This window comes from Numenius arquata, chromosome 7, assembly GCF_964106895.1.
Source record: "Numenius arquata chromosome 7, bNumArq3.hap1.1, whole genome shotgun sequence".
Taxonomy (NCBI): Eukaryota; Metazoa; Chordata; class Aves; order Charadriiformes; family Scolopacidae; genus Numenius; species Numenius arquata.
The window spans coordinates 14,623,021-14,649,941 of NC_133582.1; the positions used below are offsets into that span (position 1 = coordinate 14,623,021).

At 44.5% G+C, this 26,921-nt stretch overlaps 1 protein-coding gene across 1 annotated transcript in view; it reads left to right on the forward strand.

Moving 5' to 3' along the window:
• The window catches only part of SOBP (sine oculis binding protein homolog), a 117,651-nt gene that overhangs the window by 52,456 nt on the left and 38,274 nt on the right, over positions 1 to 26,921 (forward strand). Inside the window, exon 5 of the mRNA XM_074150715.1 lies at positions 11,170 to 11,265. Coding sequence (XP_074006816.1) covers positions 11,170 to 11,265 — 96 coding nt within the window. The remainder of the gene's footprint in view (positions 1 to 11,169; positions 11,266 to 26,921) is intronic.

Sequence of the window (26,921 nt, forward strand, 5' to 3'; positions counted from 1 at the left end):
GCATCAGTTTCCCCCAAGCCTTACTGCCTCTTGCTGTAATATACACTGTGACCAAGATAAAGACCTCTACATCTTGGCCAAACAATGGGGAATTTGTGGAGCTGTGCACCATGGCTGAAAGGCCAAAGGCCACATTTCTGCAAATTTCTCCAGACTCTGCTTAGACAGAGATGTCATTTCGACTCTGCCCTAAAATGAGACAGATAAGTCTCTGCTCCAGTGACAGAAAAGGCAAGCGCTCGATTTAAAGCCTGGGAATGGAGAAACACCAGGAGTGCTTCGCTCTCCAAATACTGCAAAGCCCACCTGGCCGCTTCAAGCCCAACCCTTGAATGGAGGAGCCAGGGGCACTCAGTGTGCAGGGACAGCGATTTTGGCAGCTCCCAGCTCTGTAGCTGTGGTAACCGGATTGCAGAGGAATGTCCTAGCTCCATCTCTTCTCTTCCCTGTGGAAGCAGTAGCTCCGTCTGAGGAAAATGGGACAGACCTATTGCAGCAGACCTATTGCCTCGGCCACCAGCTGGACTTCAGTGGGCCCAGCAGCACAATGGGTATGCATTTGAGGGGACACCAAATAGTCCATTGGACAGTGAGAAAACATTAAAGGACAGAGCTGTAAACAACGTTATTGGCTAAGTACTTGTTGGAGGTGTTGGGTGAGTAGGAGTTATATAAGGGACCTGCACATGAGAGGCTGGATTAAACCCATGGGAACTTTACAAAATTGATAGTGCCACCCTGAAATGGTAAGGATCCATGGACATACTCATGCAGACACATGAAGAGACAGCAGTGCTAGCTGGGAGTGTTGCAGGAGTCTGGTGCAGCCTCAAGGGATGCTTTCCAAGACAGGTGCTGTGAGTGAGAAGTAGGAAAGAGCAAGTCAGGATTGCAGGAGAGGTGGCAAACCAGCAAAACATGCAAGCCTCTGCCGTGTGGTAAGGGGCCAGGCAGGTCGGGTTAGGGATAGAGGCAGGAAACAAGTCATTTGAGTCAATGCAGAAGACAAAAAGATGGTGAATGTGTTTCTGCCTGCTCCTCTTTCCAGTGGAAAAGGTGGAATCCCCATCTTTAAGCCTCTCTTTAAGAGTTAGAGTAGGTTGTTTTTTTTTTTCTGTAATAACAATGCACAGGTTGAAAACAAAGATGTAGTCTGATAAACTGCTGGGAATAGTTAGAAGTGCATTCCTTTAGCTCAGAAACATGGCCAAAGATCTACCTGCAACTGCTCCCCTTGGAAGATGGTAGTGAAAGGAACTGGGAAGACAAAGGTGTTTTTCAGCATGTTTCATCTTCTTGTAACAGAAAGGAGAAAGCTCAGAATAGGACTTCTCAAATCCCAAGGCAAGTTGGGAAGATGATAAATTATAGTTAGTTGCCTCCCATTGCCTGAGAAGATCTGTGTGCTTTGAACTTTCTTATGAGTTTGAACAGACAGTTGCCTGGTTTTAGACGTGATAAATATTACTGGAATCCCACTGTCTGACAGAGGGTTGCGGTGGGCAGTGGAAAACACAGACACACCACTGTGATTTAGAAATAACTTTTGCCAGTGTTGGGAGCAAGCTCAGAGGTGTTTGAGTTATGTCCCATTTGTCAGTGAGAGCGTGGCATCCCCCGTGGTCATCACTTCTTCTTCTTTAAAGAAGAGTGGAAATGCTGGAAAAGGAGGGCTACCTCACTTGGACTATATCAGCCTATTACTCTGCGAAATGCCTTTGAAGGTAAAACTTTGAATAAAAGCCTCAAAAAAAGGTGGCAGGAGAGGAGGGAGAAGTACTGTACCTGGTATTAGACCCAAAGGCAGTGGCAATTTCATGACCTCAGACCCTGACCTCCAGCTGGGCTGTCGGGAATTATAACGAATGCTCCTCACCACCAACCAGGTTTTGCTTTTGTCCTGCTTATAACTGCCACTATCCCACCTTTTATTGCAGCCATTCATCATCGTCAGAAAGACTGGGAGATGATATTAAGGTTGTAGAAGATGTCATTTGTATCAAAGCTTCCCCTCTTTTCTCTTCACCCTCTCCTTGCCTGTTCTCCTGCATATGCTCCATTCCTGTGGGGTTTTGCCCCCCTATCCAGACTGGTCATCCCTTCACCCAGCTCATAAATGATTGCTTTCATAGTATTACAGCCCCTCCATTTTCATGTGTGAATGGCCCAAGTGGTGTGTTGCTCCTAAGGAAAGCAGGGAGAGATTTCTATTTTCAGTCTTTAAAAGGCCACAGAAAATACAGAGAATAGGATCCTGCCTGTCATGCACTGATCCCAGACAAGCATATATTGCTGTGGAGCAGCTTGCAGGCACAGCCCATTTGAGGGAAGGCTTTACCAACCAGACCTGGCCATTGTTTTTCCTCCTCCACATTTATTCAAAGTGCAGAACTGTTTATATACCACAAAGATGGGAATTAAAGAAAAAGAGTACATGTAGAATTTACCAGCTGTTTTAAGTCTTATTGTTACCTTCTGGATCGATGAAATCCGTTGCCTCTTAATTGGATATTGACTGTTGTGAAGCAAATAAGGCAAGCTGTCAGAGAGGGGAGGGATGGGGCGCGAGGTTTATCTTAATGGTATGTTGATCATGACTAGTCTATAAAAGCCAGTGGGAGAGGAGTTCATTAAACCAGCCTGCAATTGCTTTAAAAAAAATATGCTCTGAGTCAAGATGATTAATCATATATGTGACACCGCAATCGGAGAAAATCCGCATTGTTGCTCTGGTATTTACAACGCTGAAGCTTGAAATAAGCAGATGCATTGAAACAAATTCATTAGGGACAGTGATTTGTTTGGTCTGTGAGCCTTAGCTAACCGTAACCAGCATTTGAGGGTTTGGTTTTTCTCCCCCTTTTTTTTTTCTTTTCCTTGGTGTTGTGTTTTGTTTTTCTGCCTCCCTGCTTCTCTGGCAGGCCGATTGGAAATGTGTGCTTGCCCTGCACAGGAGACTCTCTGGGAACCTCTGCTGGGGAACCCTTGTAGAAATGGCAGCAGCGAGAAGGGATACTTGAGCTACCTGACAGTGAACAACACTTTGGAAAATGCTTTTATCTCATAAATTATAGTAAGCAGGGAATGCAAAGAGAGAGGAAAAGCTTATCGGCTATGCTGGTGGGAGCTACCCATTACAAAAATGGAATCTGCTGGGAAGCCTGTAGTATATTTTCATTTCTTTCCTAGCCATATTTTAGGCTGTGTATTGAATATGTTGCGATAACTGTCAAGCACGGTCCATTAGTGTCTCTGGATCAGGCCTGTCGTGAATCAGAAGGGAGATTAGTAGGACAGGCTCACTTTTGTGAAGGTCCCATGCAGCTGCGGCTTATCAAAGAAACATTCAAAGGGGCAATAAACAAAGTTTATTTCAAATTATCTCAATGTTATGTATTTGTTATCATATTTGTTCTTTGACAATTCGGAACTGGTTATTAAAAATTTATGACATGGGTAAAGGTTTTTGCGGTTTGAAAAATGAGCTTTTGAGGCAGCCACCTGAACACTTCTCATATATCACCGTGCCATGAACTGTCAGGGAGAGGGTAGCACAATCCCACGGAAGCCAGTAAAGCTGCAGAAACTGCCTAGTTATTGGCCAACAGAGGAAGGAAAAAGGTGCATAAGTCTGGAATGCAGTGGGAAAATGAGGTTTAATGGGGAGTTTTCATTTGAAAGCATAAAGCAGCTGGATCAAGGCTGGACCACCTTCCCTTGCTTGTGGGCTCGAGTCATTTAACATCTCAATCATTCTTGTCCTCTTCCAATAAAAATTAGAAGAGTGGTCCAGTAGACACCGCTATTTTTGCTTCAGTTGCTCTTTCTGGATGTATTGTGAAACTGGAGGCGATCATCAGTTTTTCCTAAGTATTTTATGACTGTGGTAGAAGGTACCACAGTAAAAGAAAATCCTGATTTTGCCTGGAAGGATGAGAAGTCCAGCAGAAAGTCAGTGTTCTTCTATAAAGTATATGAAACAAAACTGGGTGGAGGGGAGAAAAAGGTATATAAAATCCAGAAAGCTGAATCCTCCTCTTTTTTTTTTTGGTGTAAGTTTTGAGTGACTTTTAAATGCAGTAGGATGAAAGTTATGACTTTAGCAGGCACTAGGGTAGTACTGTTATTAGTATTTCCTTTTGATTCACTTATAATATTACTTACATTATAATAGAGTTTGCAGCTTGCATTTAAAATATAAACTGTGGATGATTTTATACCATGAAATTCTGAGTGAGAAATTTAATACATAAAGCTGGACCATTGGAAGCCATGGAAGACAAGCATTATTCAAAAAAAGGAAAGATCCATAAATAACTGTTTATCAGATTTTCAGGCATATTGTTTGGATTTTTTAGTGTGCTTCAGTTATGCAAGAAAATGAATGTGACATTCCTCAGTTGCTTTGACGAGGATAATTTCAGAAACACTGCCCTATCATTCCACAGATTGGCACTTTCTCCTTTGTCATAATGCATTTTTTCTGGGGCGGCTTTTCTCAGCAAAACTGCCTGTTTCCCAGGAGTTTTACACCTGTTCAGAAAGGGACAATGAGGAGGTGTGGGCTGGGCTTGGGTAGAACAGCAGGTTCAACCTAGTGACTATTTATTTTTAAAGTCAGGGAGTATTTCTTCTGTCAGCACAATGGAAAAGATTGCAGCATATTCCGAATGATGTATTTTCTCTGGTTTTAATCACACTAGACAGATCGCTAGCTCCTGAAGACATTTCTACACCAAACCTTCTCCTAAACGTGTGGGCTCAAAATGCTTTTCTCATCCAGTCTGCCATTAGTGGTGGTCTGTTCAGATTTTATATTCACTTTTGACAGCAGTAGAAATGAAATAGCAATCAAAATGTGAACACAGCTTAGAGTTTGGGTCTAGATCCATCACTGTCTATAATGGACGTACCACAGTAAAGCATAAGCAGGTCTTACCAAGAGATACATCAACTATAGGGTCCCTTGTCTTGCTGGGGATGCCTGCAGGGAATCAAACCTCAGGCTCTACTTCAGGACTACATCTTTGCAGGGACATCTTTGCTCCTTCTCAGTGACCATGTAACTTCGCTCTCTGTGAAAGGGACTCTGCAGCTGTGGAAATCTGTACTGTAATGCGTAGGAGCCAGAAGCAGCTGAGTGCCAGGGAGAGATTTCAAGGAAGGCTGTGGATAGATCCCAGGCAACAAAATGGCACAAAACTGTCTCCAGCGGTGCACTCTCTGCTCAGGGCCTGTGAAGAGCTGCATGCACAGTCCTGAGGTTTTGCTTGCTGCACTGATGTTGTTCCACTGTTTTTTGTCCACTGGTGACTTCTTCCAGGGTAGACAATCTCAATTCCTATTTTAAATAATGGTTGGAGATTCACGTATGTGTGTTTGTTCACATGTTCATGTGTGTCTTGGGGCGGCATTTGTGGGGAGAGAGGAGAGAGGGCAGCAAAAGAAGTCAGTGAAAACCCTTCTGGTTTTCCTCTGCATACTTAATAAAGAAGTTATAAGAGGGCATAGTCCCAAATTCGTTTTAACTTTGTAGATCACCTCCAGCAGACAGATTGTCTCGTGGACCACTTCCCCTCCCCTTGGCGATCAAATAACATTCCTGTGGTGACTATAGCAGTTGCTTACATGGAAAAGTAACATTAGGAAAGTATTTAATGTATTTTTAGCTGTCTTTAAATGCATTTTAGCAGCTGGAAACAAGGGGACTTAGTAGCACGTGACCTGCAAGCTCTCCATAGACCACCAGCAAGTGTGCAGAGAGCCACTACTGGCAGAGAGACCTCAGGCTGGGAGACATCGGGTAGGGTGATCACCTCTAATCTGGGGTGGCCATGGGAGGTCAGGCAAAAGGGATAACCTTGATTTTAGTAGGATGTAAATGATAATGATGTGATAAAAAACCAGTGTGATTTTAGATTTTCACTGTTCCGAGTTTGGGGAGATTTTATGAAACATTATTTTGACGTTTCAAAATACCTGGGACTTTTTTGAAAAGCTTGAGAAGATTTTAGAGGCTTGGAGTGGCAAAATATTACAGCTGTAGAGATTAGTGAATAGAGCACAGCTGAGAGAGGCAACAAGCTAATAAATACCGCTTATTCCATCACGCCGCGAATCAGGAAAATCCTGAAATCCTCGAGAAGAGCAAACCTCTTGTCAAACATTAGTGGGGGCTTTCCCTGAGGGAAGACGAGCCCAGGGCTCGCTCACTTCTATAACTGCACAGTTGCTGAATCAGGGAGGGTCTCTCTGGACCGTTGTCCCTGGCCCTGTTCCACTCCCAGCACGGAGCCACGACCCGACACTCTTATGTCAAGCTCCCCCGCCACCCCAGCGCACACCAAGTACATTCATGTTTCTGGGAAGAGTGTACTGAACAGATGGAAGTTTAGTACTATTTTTACCATTGCTGGTTCAGTGAATGTAGAGAGCATGATAATTGATTATCTGGGACAACAGAAATGCACAGGAACTAGAATTTCAAGGATTAGGGTCTCCCCCAGGATTTCCTTCGAGTTTGAGTGAAGGGAGAGATAACCTTTGTGGTGGAAACGGAAACATGGCTTTCAGTTCCCATCTGTGGCCAGCCTCCGGAGACAATAGTATTAAGGGTGATGTGAACTTCCTCTGTTCATCGCCATGGGATGGGAGCCTCGACGCAGTTATCTGCGCTTCTATAGCAACGCTGTTCAACTTCTCAGAGCTTTTTTTTGTGTCCTACTAGAGGCATTCAACTAATGCCTGTGTTTAATGTGTCTGGGGGTAACGGTCCCATGTTTCATCTGTTTTAAAGGACATTTATGGAAATTAGGTGGCAATTTTATCCTAAGTAAGCAGGCTAATATTCTGTCACTCTGCATTACTCAAGTGGCAGTTGCTCTTAGAAAATAGATGTTAGGTGCTTTCAGTTAAGTGGCATTAAACTTTTGTGGACCGAGCAGTAGGATTTCATTGCAAATGCATTGTCCCATTTTAGTGGAAGCTTTGCATTAACAAGTACCATCTTAATAAATTATTCTGTTCAACCTACCTTGTGACTTATACTATCATATGATCCTGCCCTTAATATTAGAATGTAAGCACATATTTCCTCTCCCAAGGCTAAGGCTGCATGAAAAGACTTACACCAAAGCTAAGAAATCCTGTCTGGATCAAGATAACTTTTCTCTGAGAATAAGGAAAAACAGATATCCATGCACTTCAGAGAGGAGGAAATTCTGCTGTAGATTGTTCTTCCTCCGTCATGTTAAAAAAAGGAATCTTGACTTAATATATAGTCTGTTTCCAAACTATTGGCATCTTTCACAAATATAGGCTGGCTGGCTTGTGAATGAACAGCGCAGTTTGTGTAGCCAAAGATGGTTGTCATTGTGCACTTATTAATGAGTACACATATCTTTGAACATCAAATGCTGTGCTGTTTTCAGAGAGGTCCTTTCAGATCCTATTTTCTGTTCTTTTTTTTAATTTTTTTTTTCCTTACCCTCCTGCCATTTTCCTTCAAAGCTCAGTGGCAGAAATCAGAGAGGAAAGGGACCTGGGAAAGGCGATGTTCTCATCCGTCCAGCTTCCCCGTGTCAGGAGTTACTCTGTGCATGTCATTCCTGACAGATGTTTGCCTAATCTGCTCTTAAAAAACTCCAGTGATGGGGCTTTGACAGTCTCCTTAGGCAATCTGCTCTAGTGCTTTGCCGTACCCATCATTAAGAAGAGTTTCCTTATATCTAACCCGCAATTAAAGGCCACGATTTCCTGCGCAGCCCATCATCAGGCTGACCTTCCAGCCAAGACAGCTCCACCAAGTTGACTGCAGTTTCCTAGCTAGACCTTCCTTGCCAGCACTGCTCCTTGGGTAACGTGCCCTCTTCTGCCAGGACCAGCCGGGGAGGTGCGAGTGCCACCGCTTTTGTGGAGTGTCCAGCCCTGCATCCCACGGGCCAGCGATGGGCAGGTTTCCCTCTCGGATCCTGCGCAGCTGACGGGAAGGCGGCTGCCTGCCAGTGCAGGCTATTGAATTCGGAGATCCAGTAAATCCCAGGAGAGGCTCTGCCACAGTGAAGTTGCAGCAGTTTTGCGCTGATAAAACCGGCAGCGCTCACCATGGTCCCAGGCCTCAGAACAGGAGCTGAAGCCTTTTGTCCTGGAACAAAATGTGCTGTTGAGAGTGGTTGTACCATATATTTCATATATGCAATCAATCACACCTAGCATTTTGGACATATAAATATATATATTTTTTTTTAAATAAGAGCATTTCTATAATGATTTTAGCAGTTTAAAAGCATTTTAAAAAATCAGAGAGATCACAGGTTTGGCTTGGGTTTTTTTCAGTTGCTTTCTTTTAAACAATAGCAGACAAAATACATCCTGTGGCAGCCAGGCCTGATGGAGAAGCTGTGAGTGAGGTCGGGATGCTGGGGAGCTGAGACAGTCACTTACTGGTGTGCAGCAGCGACTGAGAGTGACTCAGTGTAGATACAGGCGTATCACAATATGACCATGGCAAGATAAACTCTGAGCCACTTCTTTAACGCTCTTAGAACAGTGCTGAAAATTGTTTCCTTCTGCAAATTATTTACGACTGGAAGATGGTAGTAACGAATTAATGTAAAGCAACTGGAGAATTAGCCCTGACTGCTGAGAATAGGTATTTTTTACAATGGAAACCAGCTAGCTAAACTAGGTATACTTTTGCTGCCTGAGTAAATTATAGCAGTATGTAGCTAAACTGGTTTTGAAACTAGGAAATTATAGTGGCATCCAGAGTTAAATAAAATAAGGTTCGGATCAGTAGGGGGGAATAACCTTTGCGTAACTGGCAATTTTGGTAAGCGGGTGAAGGTCAGTGGGGTTTGTCCCTATATTTTGACACATGCAGTACAAACACCCTGATATCCATTTCATTTTACAAGGTGTGTGCGTGCACTAAGATAATGCTCCAAAGGGTCACCGGCAGGTTACAATGTGCCAGCCGTCACGTGCACAGTGTGGTGTGCACCACAGAATGGTGCCAAGATACGAATTCAGGGGTCTGGGGGGCGCTGATAGCATGCAGTGCCCCACGCAACGTCTCGCCAGCTCTCTGTCACTGAGCATCCCGTTGGCACCTGTGATCCCGAGCTGACAGGTCCGTTTCTATTTGTGCAAGGCATTTTTAGGGCATTCGTTCCCCATTTGTCTTCTAGATGACCTGGAAGAGCTTCGTCGAGTTGCCCATATTCCTTCATGGAGGAAAGGAAAGGACAAAGTTTGTTTTCAAAATGAGAACTGGGGTGGTTTTTTTACAAAACACGGCCAAATTTGAACTTTGTACTCCACGCAGCATGGGAGGCAGATTTATTGTGTGGGAGAGGTTTCAGTTTCAAACTAGTAATTAGAAGAATACATTTAAACCTTTGTCAGTATAAAAGTGATTTCAGGTGCTCAGGAATGCTCTGCCTCTTCCTTGTGGTTTTAAGGAAAAATTTTAAACATTTTCCACCCTGCAGCTATTGAGGGCAGTGAAAGAAAATTCCTATAAGCTGTTAGGAAACGTAGAGAATAAACTCGTTTCCCACTTCCCACTTCTTGTAATAATCATCAATTGTAGGTGCTACTCAAAACATACTTTTAGACAAACTGTACACTTTTAAAAATGGTATTTTCTGTTAGGCAGTGTTTGTTCACGCCCCATGGCTGACAAGCAGAGGTCCAAGTCAAAGCCTGCTGGAGTCAATGGGCTTTCATTGAGGTGCAACCCATCCATGTTTTCCTAAAAATCCCCTGTGCTGTTACCCCACGGCTCCCCTTTCCCACCCCGTCTCTCTCTGGGGAGAGGCAGAAGCCTATTTGAAGGCAAACAAGCCGTAGAGTCTACAAGGTGTAAATATCTTTCATAAATGCCAACGCTGAAAAAGCTTGGGCGCCGGGAGTGTGACACACGACGACAGGCAGTTCACGCAGCGCGAGGGGGGGACGGTGTGGCAGCGCTGCCGCAGCCGCCGAGATGCGAGTGCATTGCATTTGGGCATCCCTGGACCCCTCTGCCCCGGGGAAGGGGGACGTGGGGCAGCTGGAGGGACGGGGAGCAGGACTACCTGCTCCTCGCCCCATTGCCTCCACCTGCTCCCCTCGTCCCCATTCCGGTCACAACCTACCCATCCCTTCCTCCCCTTTTCTGCCCTCCTCCTCTCCCCGGCTTCTTCGGGCAAGGGGCTGATTTAAATAGGTTGGCAGGGAGCCAGGAGCTCATCATTTTAATGCAGTGTAAAATGGAATGTGCATAATTATATGCAAGCCATATGTGAGGGAGACAGCTCAGCTGTGAATTTCGGGAGGCTGCGAGAGGGAGAGAGCGAACAGTCAGGGATCAGATGAGATGGAGCGGAACGGAGTGCAAGTGTCACCCAAATGAACAGTGTAATGAGTGTATTGCTGACACTCCTCCTTTCACCTGCTTCTCCCTTTTGCTTTAACTCGAAAGCAGAAAATGCTGTAGATGAGAAGGGAAAAATACTATATGCAAGCAGGATTGCTAATGGGCTCTGGTAATGTCTCCATTTAAACTTCAGCTTTCTTAATTAACAGTGCAGTTCCAAATAACCAGTAACTTTTAATGCATCTTTGTCATTAAATATTTTGACCGCATTTGACTGAAGGATCATTGTTCTTGCTAGATGATTGCTCCTTTCAAAGCTTCACTTAAACATGGAGGGGGAATCCATTTATCTATAATAGTAATACATGTAAATTATGAGTATGAAAACTTACTTTTTTTTTTGGCCTTGCTGTTAAACTTAAAATACAAGTACATTATCTAGGGATTGCTTAATCATGTCAAAAAGTTTAAACAAGTACATATGTAATGTAATCCTGAAAAATGCAATGGAGTAAATTGAAACCCTGAGTTACAGTTTCCAGCTCAAATATTTTGTTTGGGGTTTGTCTTTTGTTGTTCTAATTATTACACCACAATGAATTTGCATGTTCAACCTAAGCTATGTAAGAAAACAGCATCCCAAGTTCTCATATCTAAAAGGTGTACTAAGCATTTAAAGAAGCTTTTTAATAATGTTGTATTTGGGGATTCCCGTCTGTTTTAATGATCTGAGCTGTTATGCTTTTAGCTATTTTTTTTTCCTTCCATTATTTGTAAGTCCCTAAATAGGCCATTATATTTCCCTTCAGGCTAGAGATGAAGATGGACATGCTGAAAATTTTCCCCAGCAGCACTATGCTAAGGAAACTCCAAGACTTGCCTTCAAGAATAACTGCGAACTACTTGTAAGAATAACATACTTACAACAAGTCTAGATTGTTACTTTAGCACAGTGAAAACCGTTTTTTTTTTTTTTTGAAAGGCTTTTGTTCATTATGACATACATTATGAAATATGATAGGTTTTTTTTTTTCCTGTTTAGCGTTCTAATGCTAGTTCTGCTATCCATGAACAATTTAAGATCTCAAATTGCTTGAAAAATCTCTTATATTTGATGACAGCACGTGAATGGCCTTGTCGTACTACCTTGTCTCGCACGGTAAATCAGGGAGAGCCATGCAGGGAGCGGATGGGTGATGCACGAAAAGTCCCCCCCCCTCTCCGAGACGCCCCAGAACTCCCATCCACCTTTTAGCTCTGCCTTGGTTTTGGGCGGTGGCGGCGGGTTTTGCTCTGCTGACACGCAGTACTCCCTTTAGAGCTCGCCTATTCCTCCCCTTCCTAGCTGCATGCAGGTGGGAGCATCCTCTCCTCTCCTCTCCTCTCCACTCCTCTCCTCTCCACTCCTCTCCACTGCTGCTGGGAAAGAGTGAAAGCCAGGAAAGCACATACAGGGAGCCTGGAGTGTTTACAAGCCGTAAGAGAGATGATGTCAGCTGTGAAAGGATCTCTGTTCCAAGGCAGGGTTAATTCTCTGTTCATTTTAGCATTTGCAGCTAGGCAAGATTAAAAGCAAGCAGGAATGCCTATTATATTTCTATTAAATGAATCTGTTGGGACCTAATGTTCTTGATTAGCTTGCGAAAATGAGTGCTCCACGATGAGTTTTTCTGTTTGCCTAAAGTAAACAGAGAATGAATTGTAATACATTTAAGAGAGATTCACGCATGGCTTTCCAAAAGGGAGTTTTAGATGAATTGGTAGATCTCTCCCTCGCATTCGCCTTTCTTCTCAGCCATACTTAAGTAAAATGTATCGTTTGGTTAAATGGAAATATTTGTGGAAAGTCAGAACACGGGGTCATATTTTGAAAAAGCAACACTTTTTTTCTCATTCTAACTACAGAAGAGGTGAGTGGCAACGGAGGAGCAAGCTCCATTTCCTCTGCATTAAAACCCGTGTCTGCCTCCCCCGTAAAGGATGCAGGGCCAAACGCTAACCTTGGTGTCCCAGGTGTAACATCCAGCAAAGTCGAGCAGATGAGCTGACGTAACCCAGTGTCGAAGCCGGCCCCCAGATTCAGGCAGTTGATCAGAGAAGCCCAGACTGGAAGGCAGCAGCCCAGGGGTGGTGGCCAGTCCCCACTCCTGGCACTAGCCACTGCACAGAACATCTTGGTCATACCTGTGCTAGTGGGCGCACAGGCTCTCCTACCCCCAAGTGTCCCCTGTGCTGAGCCAACCCCTGGTTAGGTAGTGACAATGCTTTTTAGAGCCACGGGTGTCACTCGGAAGGGTCGGTTTGTTCCCAGTATAATTCTCCTCAGCCAAAAGCAACGTGACCCCTAAGACCTGATCTTGTTTTCTCCCCAACCCTTTGCAAAGTTCCTGTTGGTTTCAGGGGCAGCAGTTTACGTCCTAAGGGGATGAAATTGGACAAACATAAAAAGTGATTCCCCGGTGCAGTCACAATTCTTGTGCCAAATAAGTGAAACTGTTTTTCCAAGGCCATGATTAATTACTGTGCCGCGGGTCAAATCAGGCCTGAGGAACCATCACAGTGCACCAAGATGCCCCTGAAGTCAATAGGGCTTCTTGGTGCTGGAGAAGTTTAGGACTAGAGTTGGGAGACAATGCAATATAAAATGTCATGTATTATTTCAGTTTAAAATCTGCTTTATTTTTAGTGCAAGCAATCAATGAACCAATTAACCCCCTTAGTGCTATTAAAATCAAGCATTCATTTAATGCCCAGTTAATTATTCCTCTATTGGTATGCATTTAGGTTTTTGCTTTATTATATCACTCCTGTGCCTGGCAAAAGCTCAAGTTATCCAAGTTAGTCTTTCATGTGCTTTTTTGGACAAGTTTCAGTTCTTGTTTAAGGAAGTAATAAAAGCAATTTGTTATAGTTTTATTTTTCCTATGCTATTGGAAACAAAATTGGCAGGGATGTAATCTTTATTATATTTGCATGTGAAAAAAAAAAAGTAGATGAATAATGAATGTGTACCTCTGCTATCTTTAAAGATGTATTTTAGGAACTTTCAGTGAAAATATGATGTTGATCCTAGGCTTTGGTGGTGGGGAAACGAGTGTTATTTGTCAAAGATGCTATGTGTTTCACCGAGGTAGTGGTTTTCCTTCTGTATTTTTACTTTTTGGGAAACAATGCTGTATTAAAATGTGCTCGAGAGTAAAGTGGATTTCACAGGAACTGGCCATTAAGACAGCATCTTTCTTCTAAAGGCTAGTCAGTATTCCTACGTTTGTGCTAGGAATTGTCTCCTTGAGAGGAGAGAGGGGAAAAAATAGGAAAGAGAGGAGTGGGGACAGCTGCTTCCTCTAAAAAAATGTATTTTCCCAATGGTAAAAACTTACCCAGAGTCTAACAGTGCAAGTCAGATGCTGGCTGAGCAAAAAGCTGAGATTTTTTAAATGAAAGAGAAACTGAAACTTGTTTATATGCTTTTGAGAATCGAGAAATCCTTAGAGTTTTCTCAGTGCGGTTGAGAGTGAGTACTGTAATAGCCTGTCAGGTGAAACTGGAGGCTTCCGCTCAAAAGTGCTTTCTTTGCTTTAGGGTTCAGCTGCCATTTTCCAGCAAGGTTTGTACCAGCAAGCGCGGGCTCCTCTGTTTGGGAAATGCTCGTGCTGGGATCCAGGGGCTGGGTCTGCGTGCCAGGGCTCTCCCACAAGAGCTGCGCTACACCGGCTGAATCTTAACATCCCAGGTCACCAGCATGCATGACAAGCTTTAACTCCTCAGTACTTGGAGGGACTTGAAAGCATAGTGACACAGAATATTACAGATTGTATGCTTTCTTCATTGCTTCCTCCTCAGAAGAGGAAATAATTTGGTTAGTGAGGTACAACTCAGCTATTTGGGGTTTTGTGTTTTTTTTTTTGAGAGAGAGCGCTTGATAGGAAATAGGACGAAGAAAGAGGTATAATTTAGGCGAAAGAAACCCCTGAAGTGCTTAGGGTAGTTCGGTGCATTAAGAAAAGCAGTGGCAATTAAAGGTTTTGGTAGGGTATAGAAAGCCATTGTGCAGTCACGGCGTTAGGGTATTCCTTTCCTGCGCTAAATCCAGGTACGTTGTGTCATGCCCATTTGTTGTAGAGCACAGAAAATAAAGCAGTTAAGATGCTCTAGTCAATGAGGACATCACATTTTTCTTGTGAACTTTTCAGTATTTTTGAGAATCGTGTTTTTTTAAGTTTAGCTAACCATGATAAATACTGGGAACTACATAAAACAAAGCTATTTTTAAAGAGCCAGGCTAGCATGCCGTCTTGGCCAGCCGTACAGCCTTCTCCCATAGGCACTGCCTCAGGATTTTAATTTCTTATTCCACGAGTGGCTGGAAGCTTTTCTTTCAGACACATTTCTTTGTTTCCAGAAGGAAAAGGCAGAATTTAGTCCTCTGGAAGCCGATTGTCAAGGAGCAGTACAGTCCAGCTAATAGTGGATGTGGGGAGAGAGATGGGATTAACTGCAGAGAAAGGGTAGGCTGAAGTGAAAAGGCCAGTGAAAAGCCCATGAACAGCCCAGTGAACAGCCTGGCTCTAGCCAGCTGAAATTCCTAAGCCATTGCCTAGAGAAAGGAAAAATCCATCTGGCACCTACCCAGGTTAGTCAGGGTAGGAAGAGCCATGCTTGGATGCCTTTTAACAAAAGTCGAAAAGAAAAAACAACAGTTCGTCCTTCCCCACCCCCAGTTCCCCAGAATATTGAATCAAGGTTTCAGATTGGCACGCTGCTGTATGAGCAAAGGAGGGTTTGATGGGTTAAGGAAATTAAACGCCAGGTTGCTTTCCAGATCATTTGTTTATGAAGATGATCTGAGTACCACCCACCACTATGGGATTATATGTAAAGCAAATAAATAACCAAACAAAATATAAACACCCTGAAAAAAATAGTTCATTATCAGTCCCACACCCAGCTGTGATCCACAGTTTTCCTGCAGTAAAATCATGATCTTTTCCACTTTGAAATCAGAAGGTTTGCTCCTAGTAGTTCTGCTCTGGGAGGATAAATTCTTGAGTCCAGTATGTGATGAATTATAAGGTAGTCCTGGTGTTTGAAAGCTGTTATGTAAAAGACACAAAATAAAACATGTTTGTTACTGGATTTAATGCAGATTCACCTACGGCCAGTTATCTTCAATCACTAACAAAAAGAGGCAGAGAAAGCTCTGAAAACAGATCTGCAACTCAAACATGAAATGCAAAACGTTCTCCCACAAGCAAAAGGCCTTTGGGGAGGCTATGGCAAGGCTGAGAAGAACCAAAGCTACAGCTGATGCTTCGCTTGAAGTTCCATCACTAGAGGCAGGGTCAGGAATCATGGCACATGTGGGGCATCTGGCCAGGGCGGCAAGGATGCAGGCAGGTTAACCTCAGCATTACAGTACTGGAATATGGGAAACATTTCATGCCTACAAGCTGGTTTTAAAAAGCAGTGAGAATATTTGTGATCAAATGAGGCCAGTAAGTTTTGTAGTCATAGTCAAGTTAAATGTAAATATGCATATTGGTATCCTTTGGAGGCCGTGAGAGTTTTGGTTTCAGAAAATGAAGTTTGAATTCTTTTTTTAAAGGTACCTGATCTGTTTCCTGTGTCCCAGCGTCAAGCAAAGCCGCTCCCTGTTAGTACTTCAGCATTAAAAGAAAGTACTTCTCAGTCCATTTATAATCACAGTGCCTTCAAATGAGGCCTGAATTAGGGGGAGATAGCTTTGCTCATCCCCTCTCTTGCCTTTACACCCTTTTAATCTTCCACGCTGCCTCCTTATTCTTAGCAGAGAGGAGAGAGAAAGCAAAGTCTGTTCCCTGTTCCCCCTGTAGCTCTCCCTGGCTCTTCCTTCATCCTGTTAGGTGCAAACCAGCAGAGAGAGAGGGAGAGCACTTCCTTCATCCTGACCCAGGCTTTGGGACATGCAGAGCTTTTGGCCAGAAAGCTGGAGCGGTACTGCCGCCCAGCAGCTCTGAGGGATGCAGGGCCGCATCTAGCCTTTAAGGTACCAACCTTGAGGTCAGGAGGTGATTTTGCCACCCTGGAGAGGCAGAGGGGGAAAGGGACATGAAACCTGTGACACCCTGTGGAGCTCCAGGTCATATTGCTACTGGTACCAAGCCTGCTGAGAGTTAAAACCTCCACAGTGGTGCCTGCCACTCTTTAAGCATCGCTCGATGTTTGCTGCGTCTCATCGCTGGTGCTACTTTTTGGTGGTTTACCGATGGATTTCATCAGTTTCTTGCTCAGTTTGCCGGTGCAGTCTGAGAGCAACCGGTCCCGCTCCATCAGCTGCCCCGTGGCGTGCGCAGTGATTCGAGCAAATGGCCATGCAAAACCCATAACAGCCGACGGAAAGCCCGCCATTGGTTTCAGGGACTTTGGACCAGGCACAGAGAGCTGTCAGAATGGCAGTTATGGCTCTGGAACAGAAGTATTGAGAAAAACAATTGTAGCAGTGAATTGATACTCATTTTCTTAAAACCTCAGTAATCTTGGCCACATGAAATTCAACCTTTCTTGTGACTGAAATAACAGTGAGGCTTAGGTCATATCGTAGGCTGTAATGTTTCATTTTCAAAAACGAAATTGTTCATGAGTTATAGTGGAATATTTTAAAAAGAACCTCCCCAAAACCCCACCAAAAAAACTGGCATTCTGCTTCTTTTCAAGCAAGGGCAACAAACCAGGCAAAATTACTATAAAGGGTTTTTTTGGCCCTTAATTGCTGCCAGGCTAAATGGAGGGCTATGTGGTGTTCACCTTACGCACGCTCCTGGAGACTGTTGGAAGTCCTCGGGCACTGGGTGAACACACTGAAAAAAGGCAGCACTCAGCCCACGGGCAGATTTGCAGCCCTGGGGGGAGAGGGGAGCCCCAAAACCTGGCTCTGGCTGACCCTCCCTGCCTGCTGCCTGCCTGTGCCCTGATAGGCATCTCACTGGGATAATGCAGGACCAAATGCAGAGCTGCAGCCTGCCAGCCGCCCTGCGATATGCCATCCCCGGGAAGTGATAGGCTCTATGCCTGTCTACACAGATCTATTTACTGTTTTAGAACAAATGCGTCCACTGTCTTGCCCGGTCTTTCTTGCCCTGCTTTTTAATTGTATGTTTTTCTACCCTGTAATGGAAATGAAGGCTGTTGCTCGCATTGCGGCAGGATGGGCTGGACTTGGAAAGTTTGGGTCCTATTCCTGGGGCTGCAGCAGACCTTCTTGGGGTTCTTGAGAGATCTCCTTGGTCTTTCAGGCCTTCTGTTCCCCTTCCCCTGTCCTGCAGCACTATCCTGCTAAAGAAGTAAGTATTTTTTCCTTGACTCACGCCATATTTAGGACTCCACAACCTCTGATCCAAAGCCCAGTGAAATCAATAGGATCTCTCCTGTTAACTTTAAGTGGGCTCTGAATGACACCCTGTATTCTGCAGACAAGAAAGGTCGAATGACTGCTTTGAGACATCTTCCCACTCTCTGACCAAAAATTGCTGTAGGACAGCTAACAGCTAATTTGAAGTGTAGAAAACATGATCTTTATTAATAATGTTTAAGCTGAAGGCTGCAATCAGAGACCGGCTGTAGGAACTCAGAGAAAATACAACCCTGTCATAGCAAGTCTGAGATAGAAGCTGTACTGGAAACAAGACCCAAACCTCACTCCTTTTATACTTGGGGATAGCGAGTGACCATGACCTACAGCATTAAGGAGGGTGAGGGATTCCCCACACCTCCGGCAGAGGTGGGCAGGGGAGTGCCATTAACCCTTGAGAGCAGCAAGGAGGATAAGTCTCTGCCCATTCCCAGCAACACAGAAAATACAAGGTATAAAATGCCCGGGAGCATGGGGAGCAGGGGGGAAGGAAGGGAAGGAGATGGGGATAAAAAGAGCGAAGCTACCCCCAGTAGCTCTATGTAATCCCCACCTTTTCCGTCCAGTGAACCGAATTAAGGAAGACAATTCAGGGAGCTAAAGGGATGGAATAGCAGGTGTGACAGCGAGAGGGGAAGGTGGCATGGGAAGATGGGCAATGGGAAGGGGGCAGATTTGGGAAAGACCATGGCTACCGCTGGTGGGTGTTTGGCTTCCCAGACTCAAGAGCAAGTCATATCCCCTTTCCTGCAGCACTCGCCTCGGGTACGCTAGAAATAGCAAGCAACTTCGCCCCAGTGTCTCTGGTTTAGCATTTTCCTTCATACCAATACAGGCGCATTATTTTAGGATGTGACACTTGACAGTTTGTGAGCACAAGCCTGCCTTTCCTCAGAAGGAGGCATGTTTTCTAATTTTTAACATCACCGTTATTATTATTATTTTGACAGAGAAGCAAAATGCATGTGTTAAAAAGGAAAATAATTAAAACCCCATTACAGCTCCAATTCTGTCATCTTCCTTCCCAGAAGAAGCATTAAATTTTTTATTAATAAATATGCAATTACTAGTGACCTCTGAATAATTTCTCCAACCTTAATTTCTCCTCACTGCAATACTGTGTTGTATTACTCTATTTTTACTCTTTGCTTTCCTCATTTGATGCTTTTACTGAAGTTATAATTTTCATATTAAACATGTTCTTGCTGAAAAATTGCTTTTTCAAAAATTATTTTAAAAAAATATCAATCTTTTTATTGACCAGGAATTTAAACTAGTAAAAATTTAAGAAACTGTTGGCTGAAAACACATTTTTAGCAGGCTACTTCTTAATAACCATTTCAATAAATTTTAAAGTAAAAAAGCCTGAAAAATACTGTCAGTCTTCCCCCCACCCAAATCTCTATAAAACTGGGGAAATAAAGCAGGTTTGTGTCCCTTGGAAAGAAAACCAGTTGTGAATCGTGGCTTTGCTTTATGAAACTGGCATTCATAACCAATTTAAATAAAATTCAGACAGTTTTTATAGAACGTTAAAGAATAAAGATATGCCTTGTTCCGAAGGAAGTGAAGTGTGGTGAAATAAAATTCATTGGATTTCCTTCCACATAAATTGGAAATAAAATTTCCAAAGTCATCACCCAGAGCTATAAATATTTTCTTCCTGGGGTCTGTGCAGGAGATGCAGATGACTCAGTAGGGCGCGTGGGGCGTCCCGGCAGCTCCCTGGGAGGAGCCGTCCCTCGCACCCCATCTCGCCACGGCCGTACCTGCAGCACAGGGGCAGGGCATAAAACTGGCTTGAGTCCGCTGGTGCTCAGGTCCTTTGGCACCTCTGACCCTGACTCTCACTCCTGCATGGTGTTAATGAGAAGGGGGTTTGTCAGTTCTGAAAAGATGCCTACGGAGACCAGAGTGACTTTCTATTAATGGTACAATTGGCTTATTCCTCATCTTGCTGCATGCGTTGTCCTCCTCATTAAAAAAGAAAAGAGTTTGAAGGCTTTGACCCCTTTAAGAGCCAACAGGCAGCAGTAAGAGAATGGGATTTTGAAAATCAGGAGCCCGTGCTCTCTGTATTTCTCAGAGTTAAGATCCAGCTGGTGGGAATGAGGGTTGCAAAGAGCCTGGCCACCATTCATCTGGACTCCAGGGAGACTTGGGGGTGCTCTGGGATATCAAGTGTGTGGCCCTCTCTCTTTGGGAAACCTTAGGACTGTGCAGGACTTCCAGGAATGACATCCCAAGGAGGCAGATTAACATCATGCAGTTATCTGAAGGCACACTGAAGAAAATCTTCTCTGCAAGGAGTGGGTCTCTCACTGCTGGCTGTAGCAGACACCATTTTTACATCTCAGCAGTGACATGTATTATATTGCTTTCAGGATGGGAAAAAAAAAACCCAAAATATAAATCCTGCATTTTATTATAGAAGTTAATACCAATAATTACTTAAAATTTAATGAATTTCAGTTCTCACTTAATTGCTTTTGAGTAGTTCACTTAACTTATTAAAAAGAAGCAAGGACATATTCATTTAATGAGCAGCAGCAGCCTTGGCCTAGCATCTGCCTACATTCTCTTTTCAATTAATCAATTATAGTCCAATGGTGTGTAATTACACATTAAGAAAGTTATTGGATATCGCAGCATGGCTGTCCCAGGGGGCTCATGAATACACTAATATAACACACCTGTAATGACCTGTTCTCAGATCTGCAAATTGCTCCCATTTCTCTCTCTCTCTCATTGCTAAATGAAGATGAGAGCAATTACCATTAACTTTTTGAGTCACATCTAGTCAATGAGAGAGAAAAAAGATCCCTACCAGCATTCATAATAAATCTGCCTGTTGGTACTGAGTATTTTAACTGCACCAGGCATGGAGTTGGAAGGCAGTAAATGCACATCGGGATGGCACAGGACTGTGGGGATCCCAGGGCCGGTTTGGGCTGAGCACACTCTTCTCCTGTAGACAAGAGAAACAGGCAAGCAGGAAAACATCCTCTGATCACATCCAGGCATAATTTGTCTAGCTTGGTTCGAATCAAACCAAACTCTGGAACTGATCCCTATGCAGTGGCTCTAAGTCTTTGCGTAGCAACTAAGCCGTGTTGCTGTTGTGTTGAGGTTTTTTTCGAAGGCTAGAAAGAACAAAATTTACTATGTAATGGCAGAAAGGCTTTGGTTGTGTGAGAGGATACAGTCACTGATGCTCTCTTATTAATGCATAACAAATGAAACCAAGGAGAGACTCTTAATCTGCATAATGAAGTCTGACAGATTCTAAATTGGTGATTTAGTCAACTAAAGGGTCCAAAAATGCTCCGTGGAAGTGAGCTTTTGATGGCTCCATAAGTCAAACGGGGGATATCTGTTTCAACATTTGATTTATATTCAAATGTTGATATCTGTCAACATTTTTATAAATGTTGTCTTGCACAGTGTGATTTCAATGTGCTGGTGTCTCTCTCTGGGAAGAAGTGTCTGTTTCCCTACATGAAGTTTTCTTGTTCATGCTCTCATTTGCAGACTGAGATCTTTCAGGTGGGTGTACATGCAGATCAACGTGCAGCAATACCTTGAGCACAGCTGTTCTTTACAAGCAGGGTCCATTTTGCTCATAGTAATCTGAATTATTCCATGCTGTAAGCCTTGCAGCAAACTAGCATTAACGACTTCAGTGAAACCTTCATCATGCTGGAGGTTACTTCCCTTTTTAAGGACCGTGCATGTCTCCTTGTGCTTGATATCCCTCAGAAAAACACTGTTGTAGGATTCAGGTGGTCAAACGTTGCTCTCAGCTGCAGCCACGGTGAGGCAATGGATGTTTCAGTCTGAGCCTCAACTGGGTCCACATTTCATTCTGGTTTTCACCTGTGCCACATTTCTTCCCAGTTCCACAGCACCCTTTGGTTTAAGACACAGTTCGGTTCACATGCCTAGCAGTAGCATCTCAGTATTTGATATCTCTCTCTAGGTCCCATTGATGGTTAACAGAGGAAGGCAACGACTTCTAGAGTGTGATTTACTCAAAATAATTAGGTGCTGATTTGGGATTGGTTAAACAAGGCCAAGTGCAAGGTCCTGCACGTGGGTCAGGGCAATCCCAAGCACAAATACAGGCTGGGCAGAGAATGGATTAAAAGCAGCCCTGAGGAGAAGAACCTGGGGGTGTTGGTTGACGAGAAGCTCAACATGAGCCGGCAATGTGTGCTCACAGCCCAGAAATGCAACCGCATCCTGGGCTGCATCAAAAGAAGCATGGCCAGCAGGTTGAGGGAGGTGATTCTCCTCCTCTACTCTGCTCTGATGAGACCCCACCTGGAGTATTGCATCCAGCCTTGGAGCCCCCAACATAAGAAGGACATGGGCCTGTTGGAGTGAGTCCAGAGGAGGGCCACAAAGATGATCAGAGGGCTGGAGCACCTCTCCTGTGAGGACAGGCTGAGAGAGTAGGGGTTGTACAGCCTGGAAAAGAGAAGGCTCTGGGGAGACCTTCTAGCGGCCTTGCAGTACTTAAAGGGAGTCTACAGGAAAGATGGGGAGGGACTCTTTAACAGGGACTGTAGTGATAGGACAAGGAGTAACAGTTTTAAACTGAAAGAGGGGAGATTTAGATTAGACATTAGGAAGAAATTCTTTACTGTGAGGGTGGTGAGACAGTGGAACAGGTTGCCCAGACAAGCTGTGGATGCCCCATCCCTGGAGATGTACAAGGCGAGGTTGGGCAGGGCTTTGAGCAACCTGGTCTACTGGGAGGTGTCCCTGCCTATGGCAAGGGGGCTGGAACTAGGTGATCTTTAAGGCCCCTTCCAACCCAAATGAATCCATGATTCTATGAAACCACCTTTAGATGTGCCTATATCTGTTCATTAACCATATAAATACCCCATTAGCTACAGTCATGAGTTGAACTGCATATTTCTGCATATAGAAATGACTCATAGAGTCATTCAATTCAAACAGGGGGACTGCTTGTATGCTTGAAGTTAGGTATCTGCTAACTTTGTGTTTAGATGTCTGGTCTCCAGCTTTGAAATGGGGATGCTGTTGTTTAATTGCCTTTCCATGCAATTTGAGATTGAGATTAAAATGTTAGAAGTGCAAAATGTATTATTTAATGTTGTGTTATACTCCAAATAGCTAACAATAGCACCCTTGGTATTCGCAGAGTAAGTTCATTTATTATGAATTATTATTTGACACAATAGGAGAAAACAGGTTCTGAAGTTTACTTTTCGGTATTTAAAAACAAATTGACTGCCCAGGCAATGCATAGGAACTGAAGCAAGCAGAGCAGTGACTGTGGATCCCACAAAGTGATCAAAGTGTGCATGTGTGCAGTATCCCCAAATTCTGCTCAATGCACAGCTTTGTTTATGCTTGGGACCAAAATTCAATTCTGTGCTTTTTTTTTTTTTTTTATCGGTGCCTGAATGATCAATTAAAAATGTTTTAAACAGAGAAAGGAACACAATTATAGTCTAGAGCTTTAATATACAATACAATTTTTGGTTATGTTTGGTTGTACAGGCTAGTTAAATATTGGTCCTAAAATACCTGCCAGTTGGCTCTTAAGCTGTGTAGTTTTTGTGTGTCTGATGGGGAGAAAGGGTGGTATTTCATTCAGCTGCAAAAATCCGTTGCTAGCTGCAAAAATTCATTTCTAGCTGTATTCTCCGCAAGAGGCTGTAACTCTTTGCGTGTCACTTTCCTAATTGAGCAATAAACTCTGCATTGTACTAATACTTTTTATTAAGAGGAATAAACATGCTTCTTCTAGGCAGGCAGAGGAATAATTGACCACCTGTGGCCAGTCCTGAATGAACATTATTGCTCATGCCGCTGAAATTAATGTCTTCTTAGTCGAGACGGGAAACAGACAGTTTTTGAGAGATTTTTTTTGTGGTTAGGAAGCTAACACACCCCATACATTTCCACTTTCTAACAACGTGGATTCCCGACTGCCAAGGGAAGAAGCGCTCGGTGCTCATTCGGTTACTGACCCTCCCTCTGTCTTCAGGATTCAAACAGCAGCTTCATTTGTTAAACGCATTAAGCAAAGGGCCAGATTCTGGCTCGAGCCAGGGATGTCTTTACCTCACTCTGGCAAGAGGAAGAAGTCTCAAAAGGTGGTGTGCATGTAATGGACTCCCGTGGCCCCTTTCTGCTGCCAGAGTGGTGCAAAGGAGTTTCCAAGGGGATGAGAATCTGTCCCAAACACGGGTTTATGCAATGCCGGAAGATAGCGCTAGGACATTGTGCTGGTATATCGTGTTACAGCTGGCACGGCACCAGGTCCTAAGGGCTGCTGAAGGATGCTGGAAACTAAAATATTAAAGAGCTAAGAGATTGACTCGGTAGAGAGAAATGGTAAATGCTTCTCTTATCAGTTATTTTTCACTTTGTATTAATAAATCTCTGAGACCATATCTCACGCAAACTGCCAGATCCCTCAGGATCCGGTCTCCTCTTCAAGTTAGAAGCGGGGATTGCCGTCAGAGAAGCAGGCAGGTGAGACTCCCGGGGGTGCACCCACCCGCCGCACACTGTGCCCCCGTCTCAGCACGTGCCCGGGGAGGAACGGTGTTCCCCCAGCTGCACGCACACCCTGACGGGCACAGCGGTTGTGTGGGGCCTGGAAAACGTGTCCAGCCTTACCTTACTCATATCCTATTTCTTCTTTCCCAAGAGACTTTAGGGGGCTGTGTTGAGCGAGTGCTTTTCTCCCCAGCGGGTGTGCTCAATGTATTGCCACAGGACCTGTGCTGTTGTCCTTCCAAGTCACCACGCCATGTTCATTTAATGAGGGGTTACAGCTGAAGTGCTTGCACGATCTGGCAGTCCAGCTTTAGGTCTCTTCTTCCTCCAGCCACAAGCTAGGGCTGAAAGTCTCCCCGGTAGCAAGGCATGGCCAAGGCCTGGCTGAGTGCAGGCTGTCCAAAGTTCAAACTAGATTAGCTCAAGATCACTGCCATCGGTGAAAGGAAATAGCCAGAGGGCCGGGCTGCTGACATGCCCCCCGCAGATGAAGATACTTGCCCACATTGGTTATCAAAACCCTTCCTTAGGGACCTCACTGAATCTCAGCTGCCCTAAGTCACCACAGAGCAGCGGTGACAGAAGTGGTGGCTTCTTTCTGTCCAGGAGCAGAGAGCTTTTCTCCCCAGTGTCACCCTGGTGAGATGTGTCCCTTTGGTGTCCCCAGGCTGCTGTCCCTCTGTGACCACCTCTGCGCTCAGCCAGGAGATGGGGACCGACTGGACCGTAGTAGCCTGCTTGGGTGAGCTGCAGTACCTTGCTTGTGTACTTGGAAAGCAGGCTGTGCTTGCCACCATCAAATTTACTATAATCCCACCGCTGTTTGCCTCCAGCTCAGCTGAGTCAGTGTGAGAGCTGGGAGGAGCCATCATGTAGACAAGTTTGGCCCAGTTTCCCACCCATGCTGTTGGAAAGAAAAACCAGCAAATCTTATTAACACAGTGGAGAAAATAGCTCTGCTGTAAAACGCTGAGGATTGCCACTAGTGCAGGTGCATTGCAAGGAGATGTAGAAATAGCTTTTTGAATTTTCGTGGACTGATGGGCACTGCCATTTCATGGTCTGTGCCGGCTGTCTGCGGGTTCCCAGGTGCCGAGTTAGCAAAATCCAGCGTGACCTGGGGAACCTGCCTTTTATTTTCAAAGCTGCTTTTTGAATGTCAGTGTTGGCAGCACATGGATACCATGGTGCACTACCACAGCAGGAGTGTCGTGGAGGTACCGCATCCCTGGTGTGCAAAGCCCTGGTCCCACACCAGAATCCATCCGGAAGAATGCAGGTACCCATGGCCGAGGTATGAGCTGCTGCAGGCATGGGGACCTCCCAGTGCTCTCAGGGTTAGAAAACCACAAAGAGGGCAAATCCAAAATAGCCTGGACCTTGTTGATCCTCCAGGAACTCCATGTAGCTCTGCCTTAGAAAAGGGATTTGGAGAGTGCCCAGATTGCAGCACTCGCTCAGAGGGAATCAGAAGTGTCTAGATTTCACATGGTGTGTTTTCTCACTGCTGCTTGTTTCCTGGGTGGGATTTGCTCCATTTCATTGCAGTAAACACAGTGCCTGGGTGAGCTCTGGGAGGAGCCTGACTCCAAGCAGGTCACCCTGAAATTGAGACAAGTGCTTCATCTGACTATATATACAGTGAAAAAACTAGAAATGGAAAAGATCTATTAGTTCCTCCAGCCAGGGCTTCTATTCAAAAGCGTATCTGTAATGTGCTGTAGGCTGAAGGAGCAAGGGGGGGGAAGAGAAAAATGCTCACTTTTCTGTAAATGGAGAAGAAGTGAGTATCACGATCTGGGCTGAGAGAGACCGTTCCGCAGTCTCGACAGTGTATTCTCCCTTTTAGACAACCTCACTCTTCAGTGAAGGTGTTGGGGGCATTTGAAGCTGTGCCTGGCGCCCCTGACTGTAAGCATAGATAAAGAGAGCAAGTGAGAGGAGAAGAGAGAGAAAAGGGCACAGGCTTTTGGTGAGGACAGGGAAGTGATTTCAGGTGTTTGTGACGCCACATGAACCTTGCGTGTTTAGTGTCTTCCTGAGCACAATATACCCTGGAGGCAATGGTAGAGATGGGGTCAAGGGAGCAAAAACTACCTGCAGACATGGCCTCTGAAAAAATGCAGAGACCATGCGACTATTTCTAGCAAAAGTGCAAACAGTGATAGATGCCACAGGGCTGCTGTCACTAAAATTTGGCTATAAGCAACATATTCATATTTAAACAAAAGTCAGCTTTGCAGATTGAAATGAGCAAACACTGTCTCTGTGCTTGTTTGTTTGTTGTGCAGAAGCCATCAGCTTCTCTCCTTATCCCTTCACCGTGGTGGTGATGTGGAGTCACGATGATGGATCAGCTGTCTATCTAGCTTATCTGCAAGGCCACAAAACATTTATATCTTGTACGGCATGGTAGGCTGTTCTCGTGCAACAGTGGAAAATAGGAATTTGGGGCTGCCCTTGCAAAAAGTACCGTCTCCTGCACAACATTGCCATTCTGGTAAGCTCACTTGGCACAGTTTGTACAGCTAAGCGCATCCACTGTGAAACCTAACACTGGGATGCACATGAATAAAATCACACAAAATCAGGAGCGGAGCGAGCATCAGAGAAGCTTTTGAACGCAGGGGG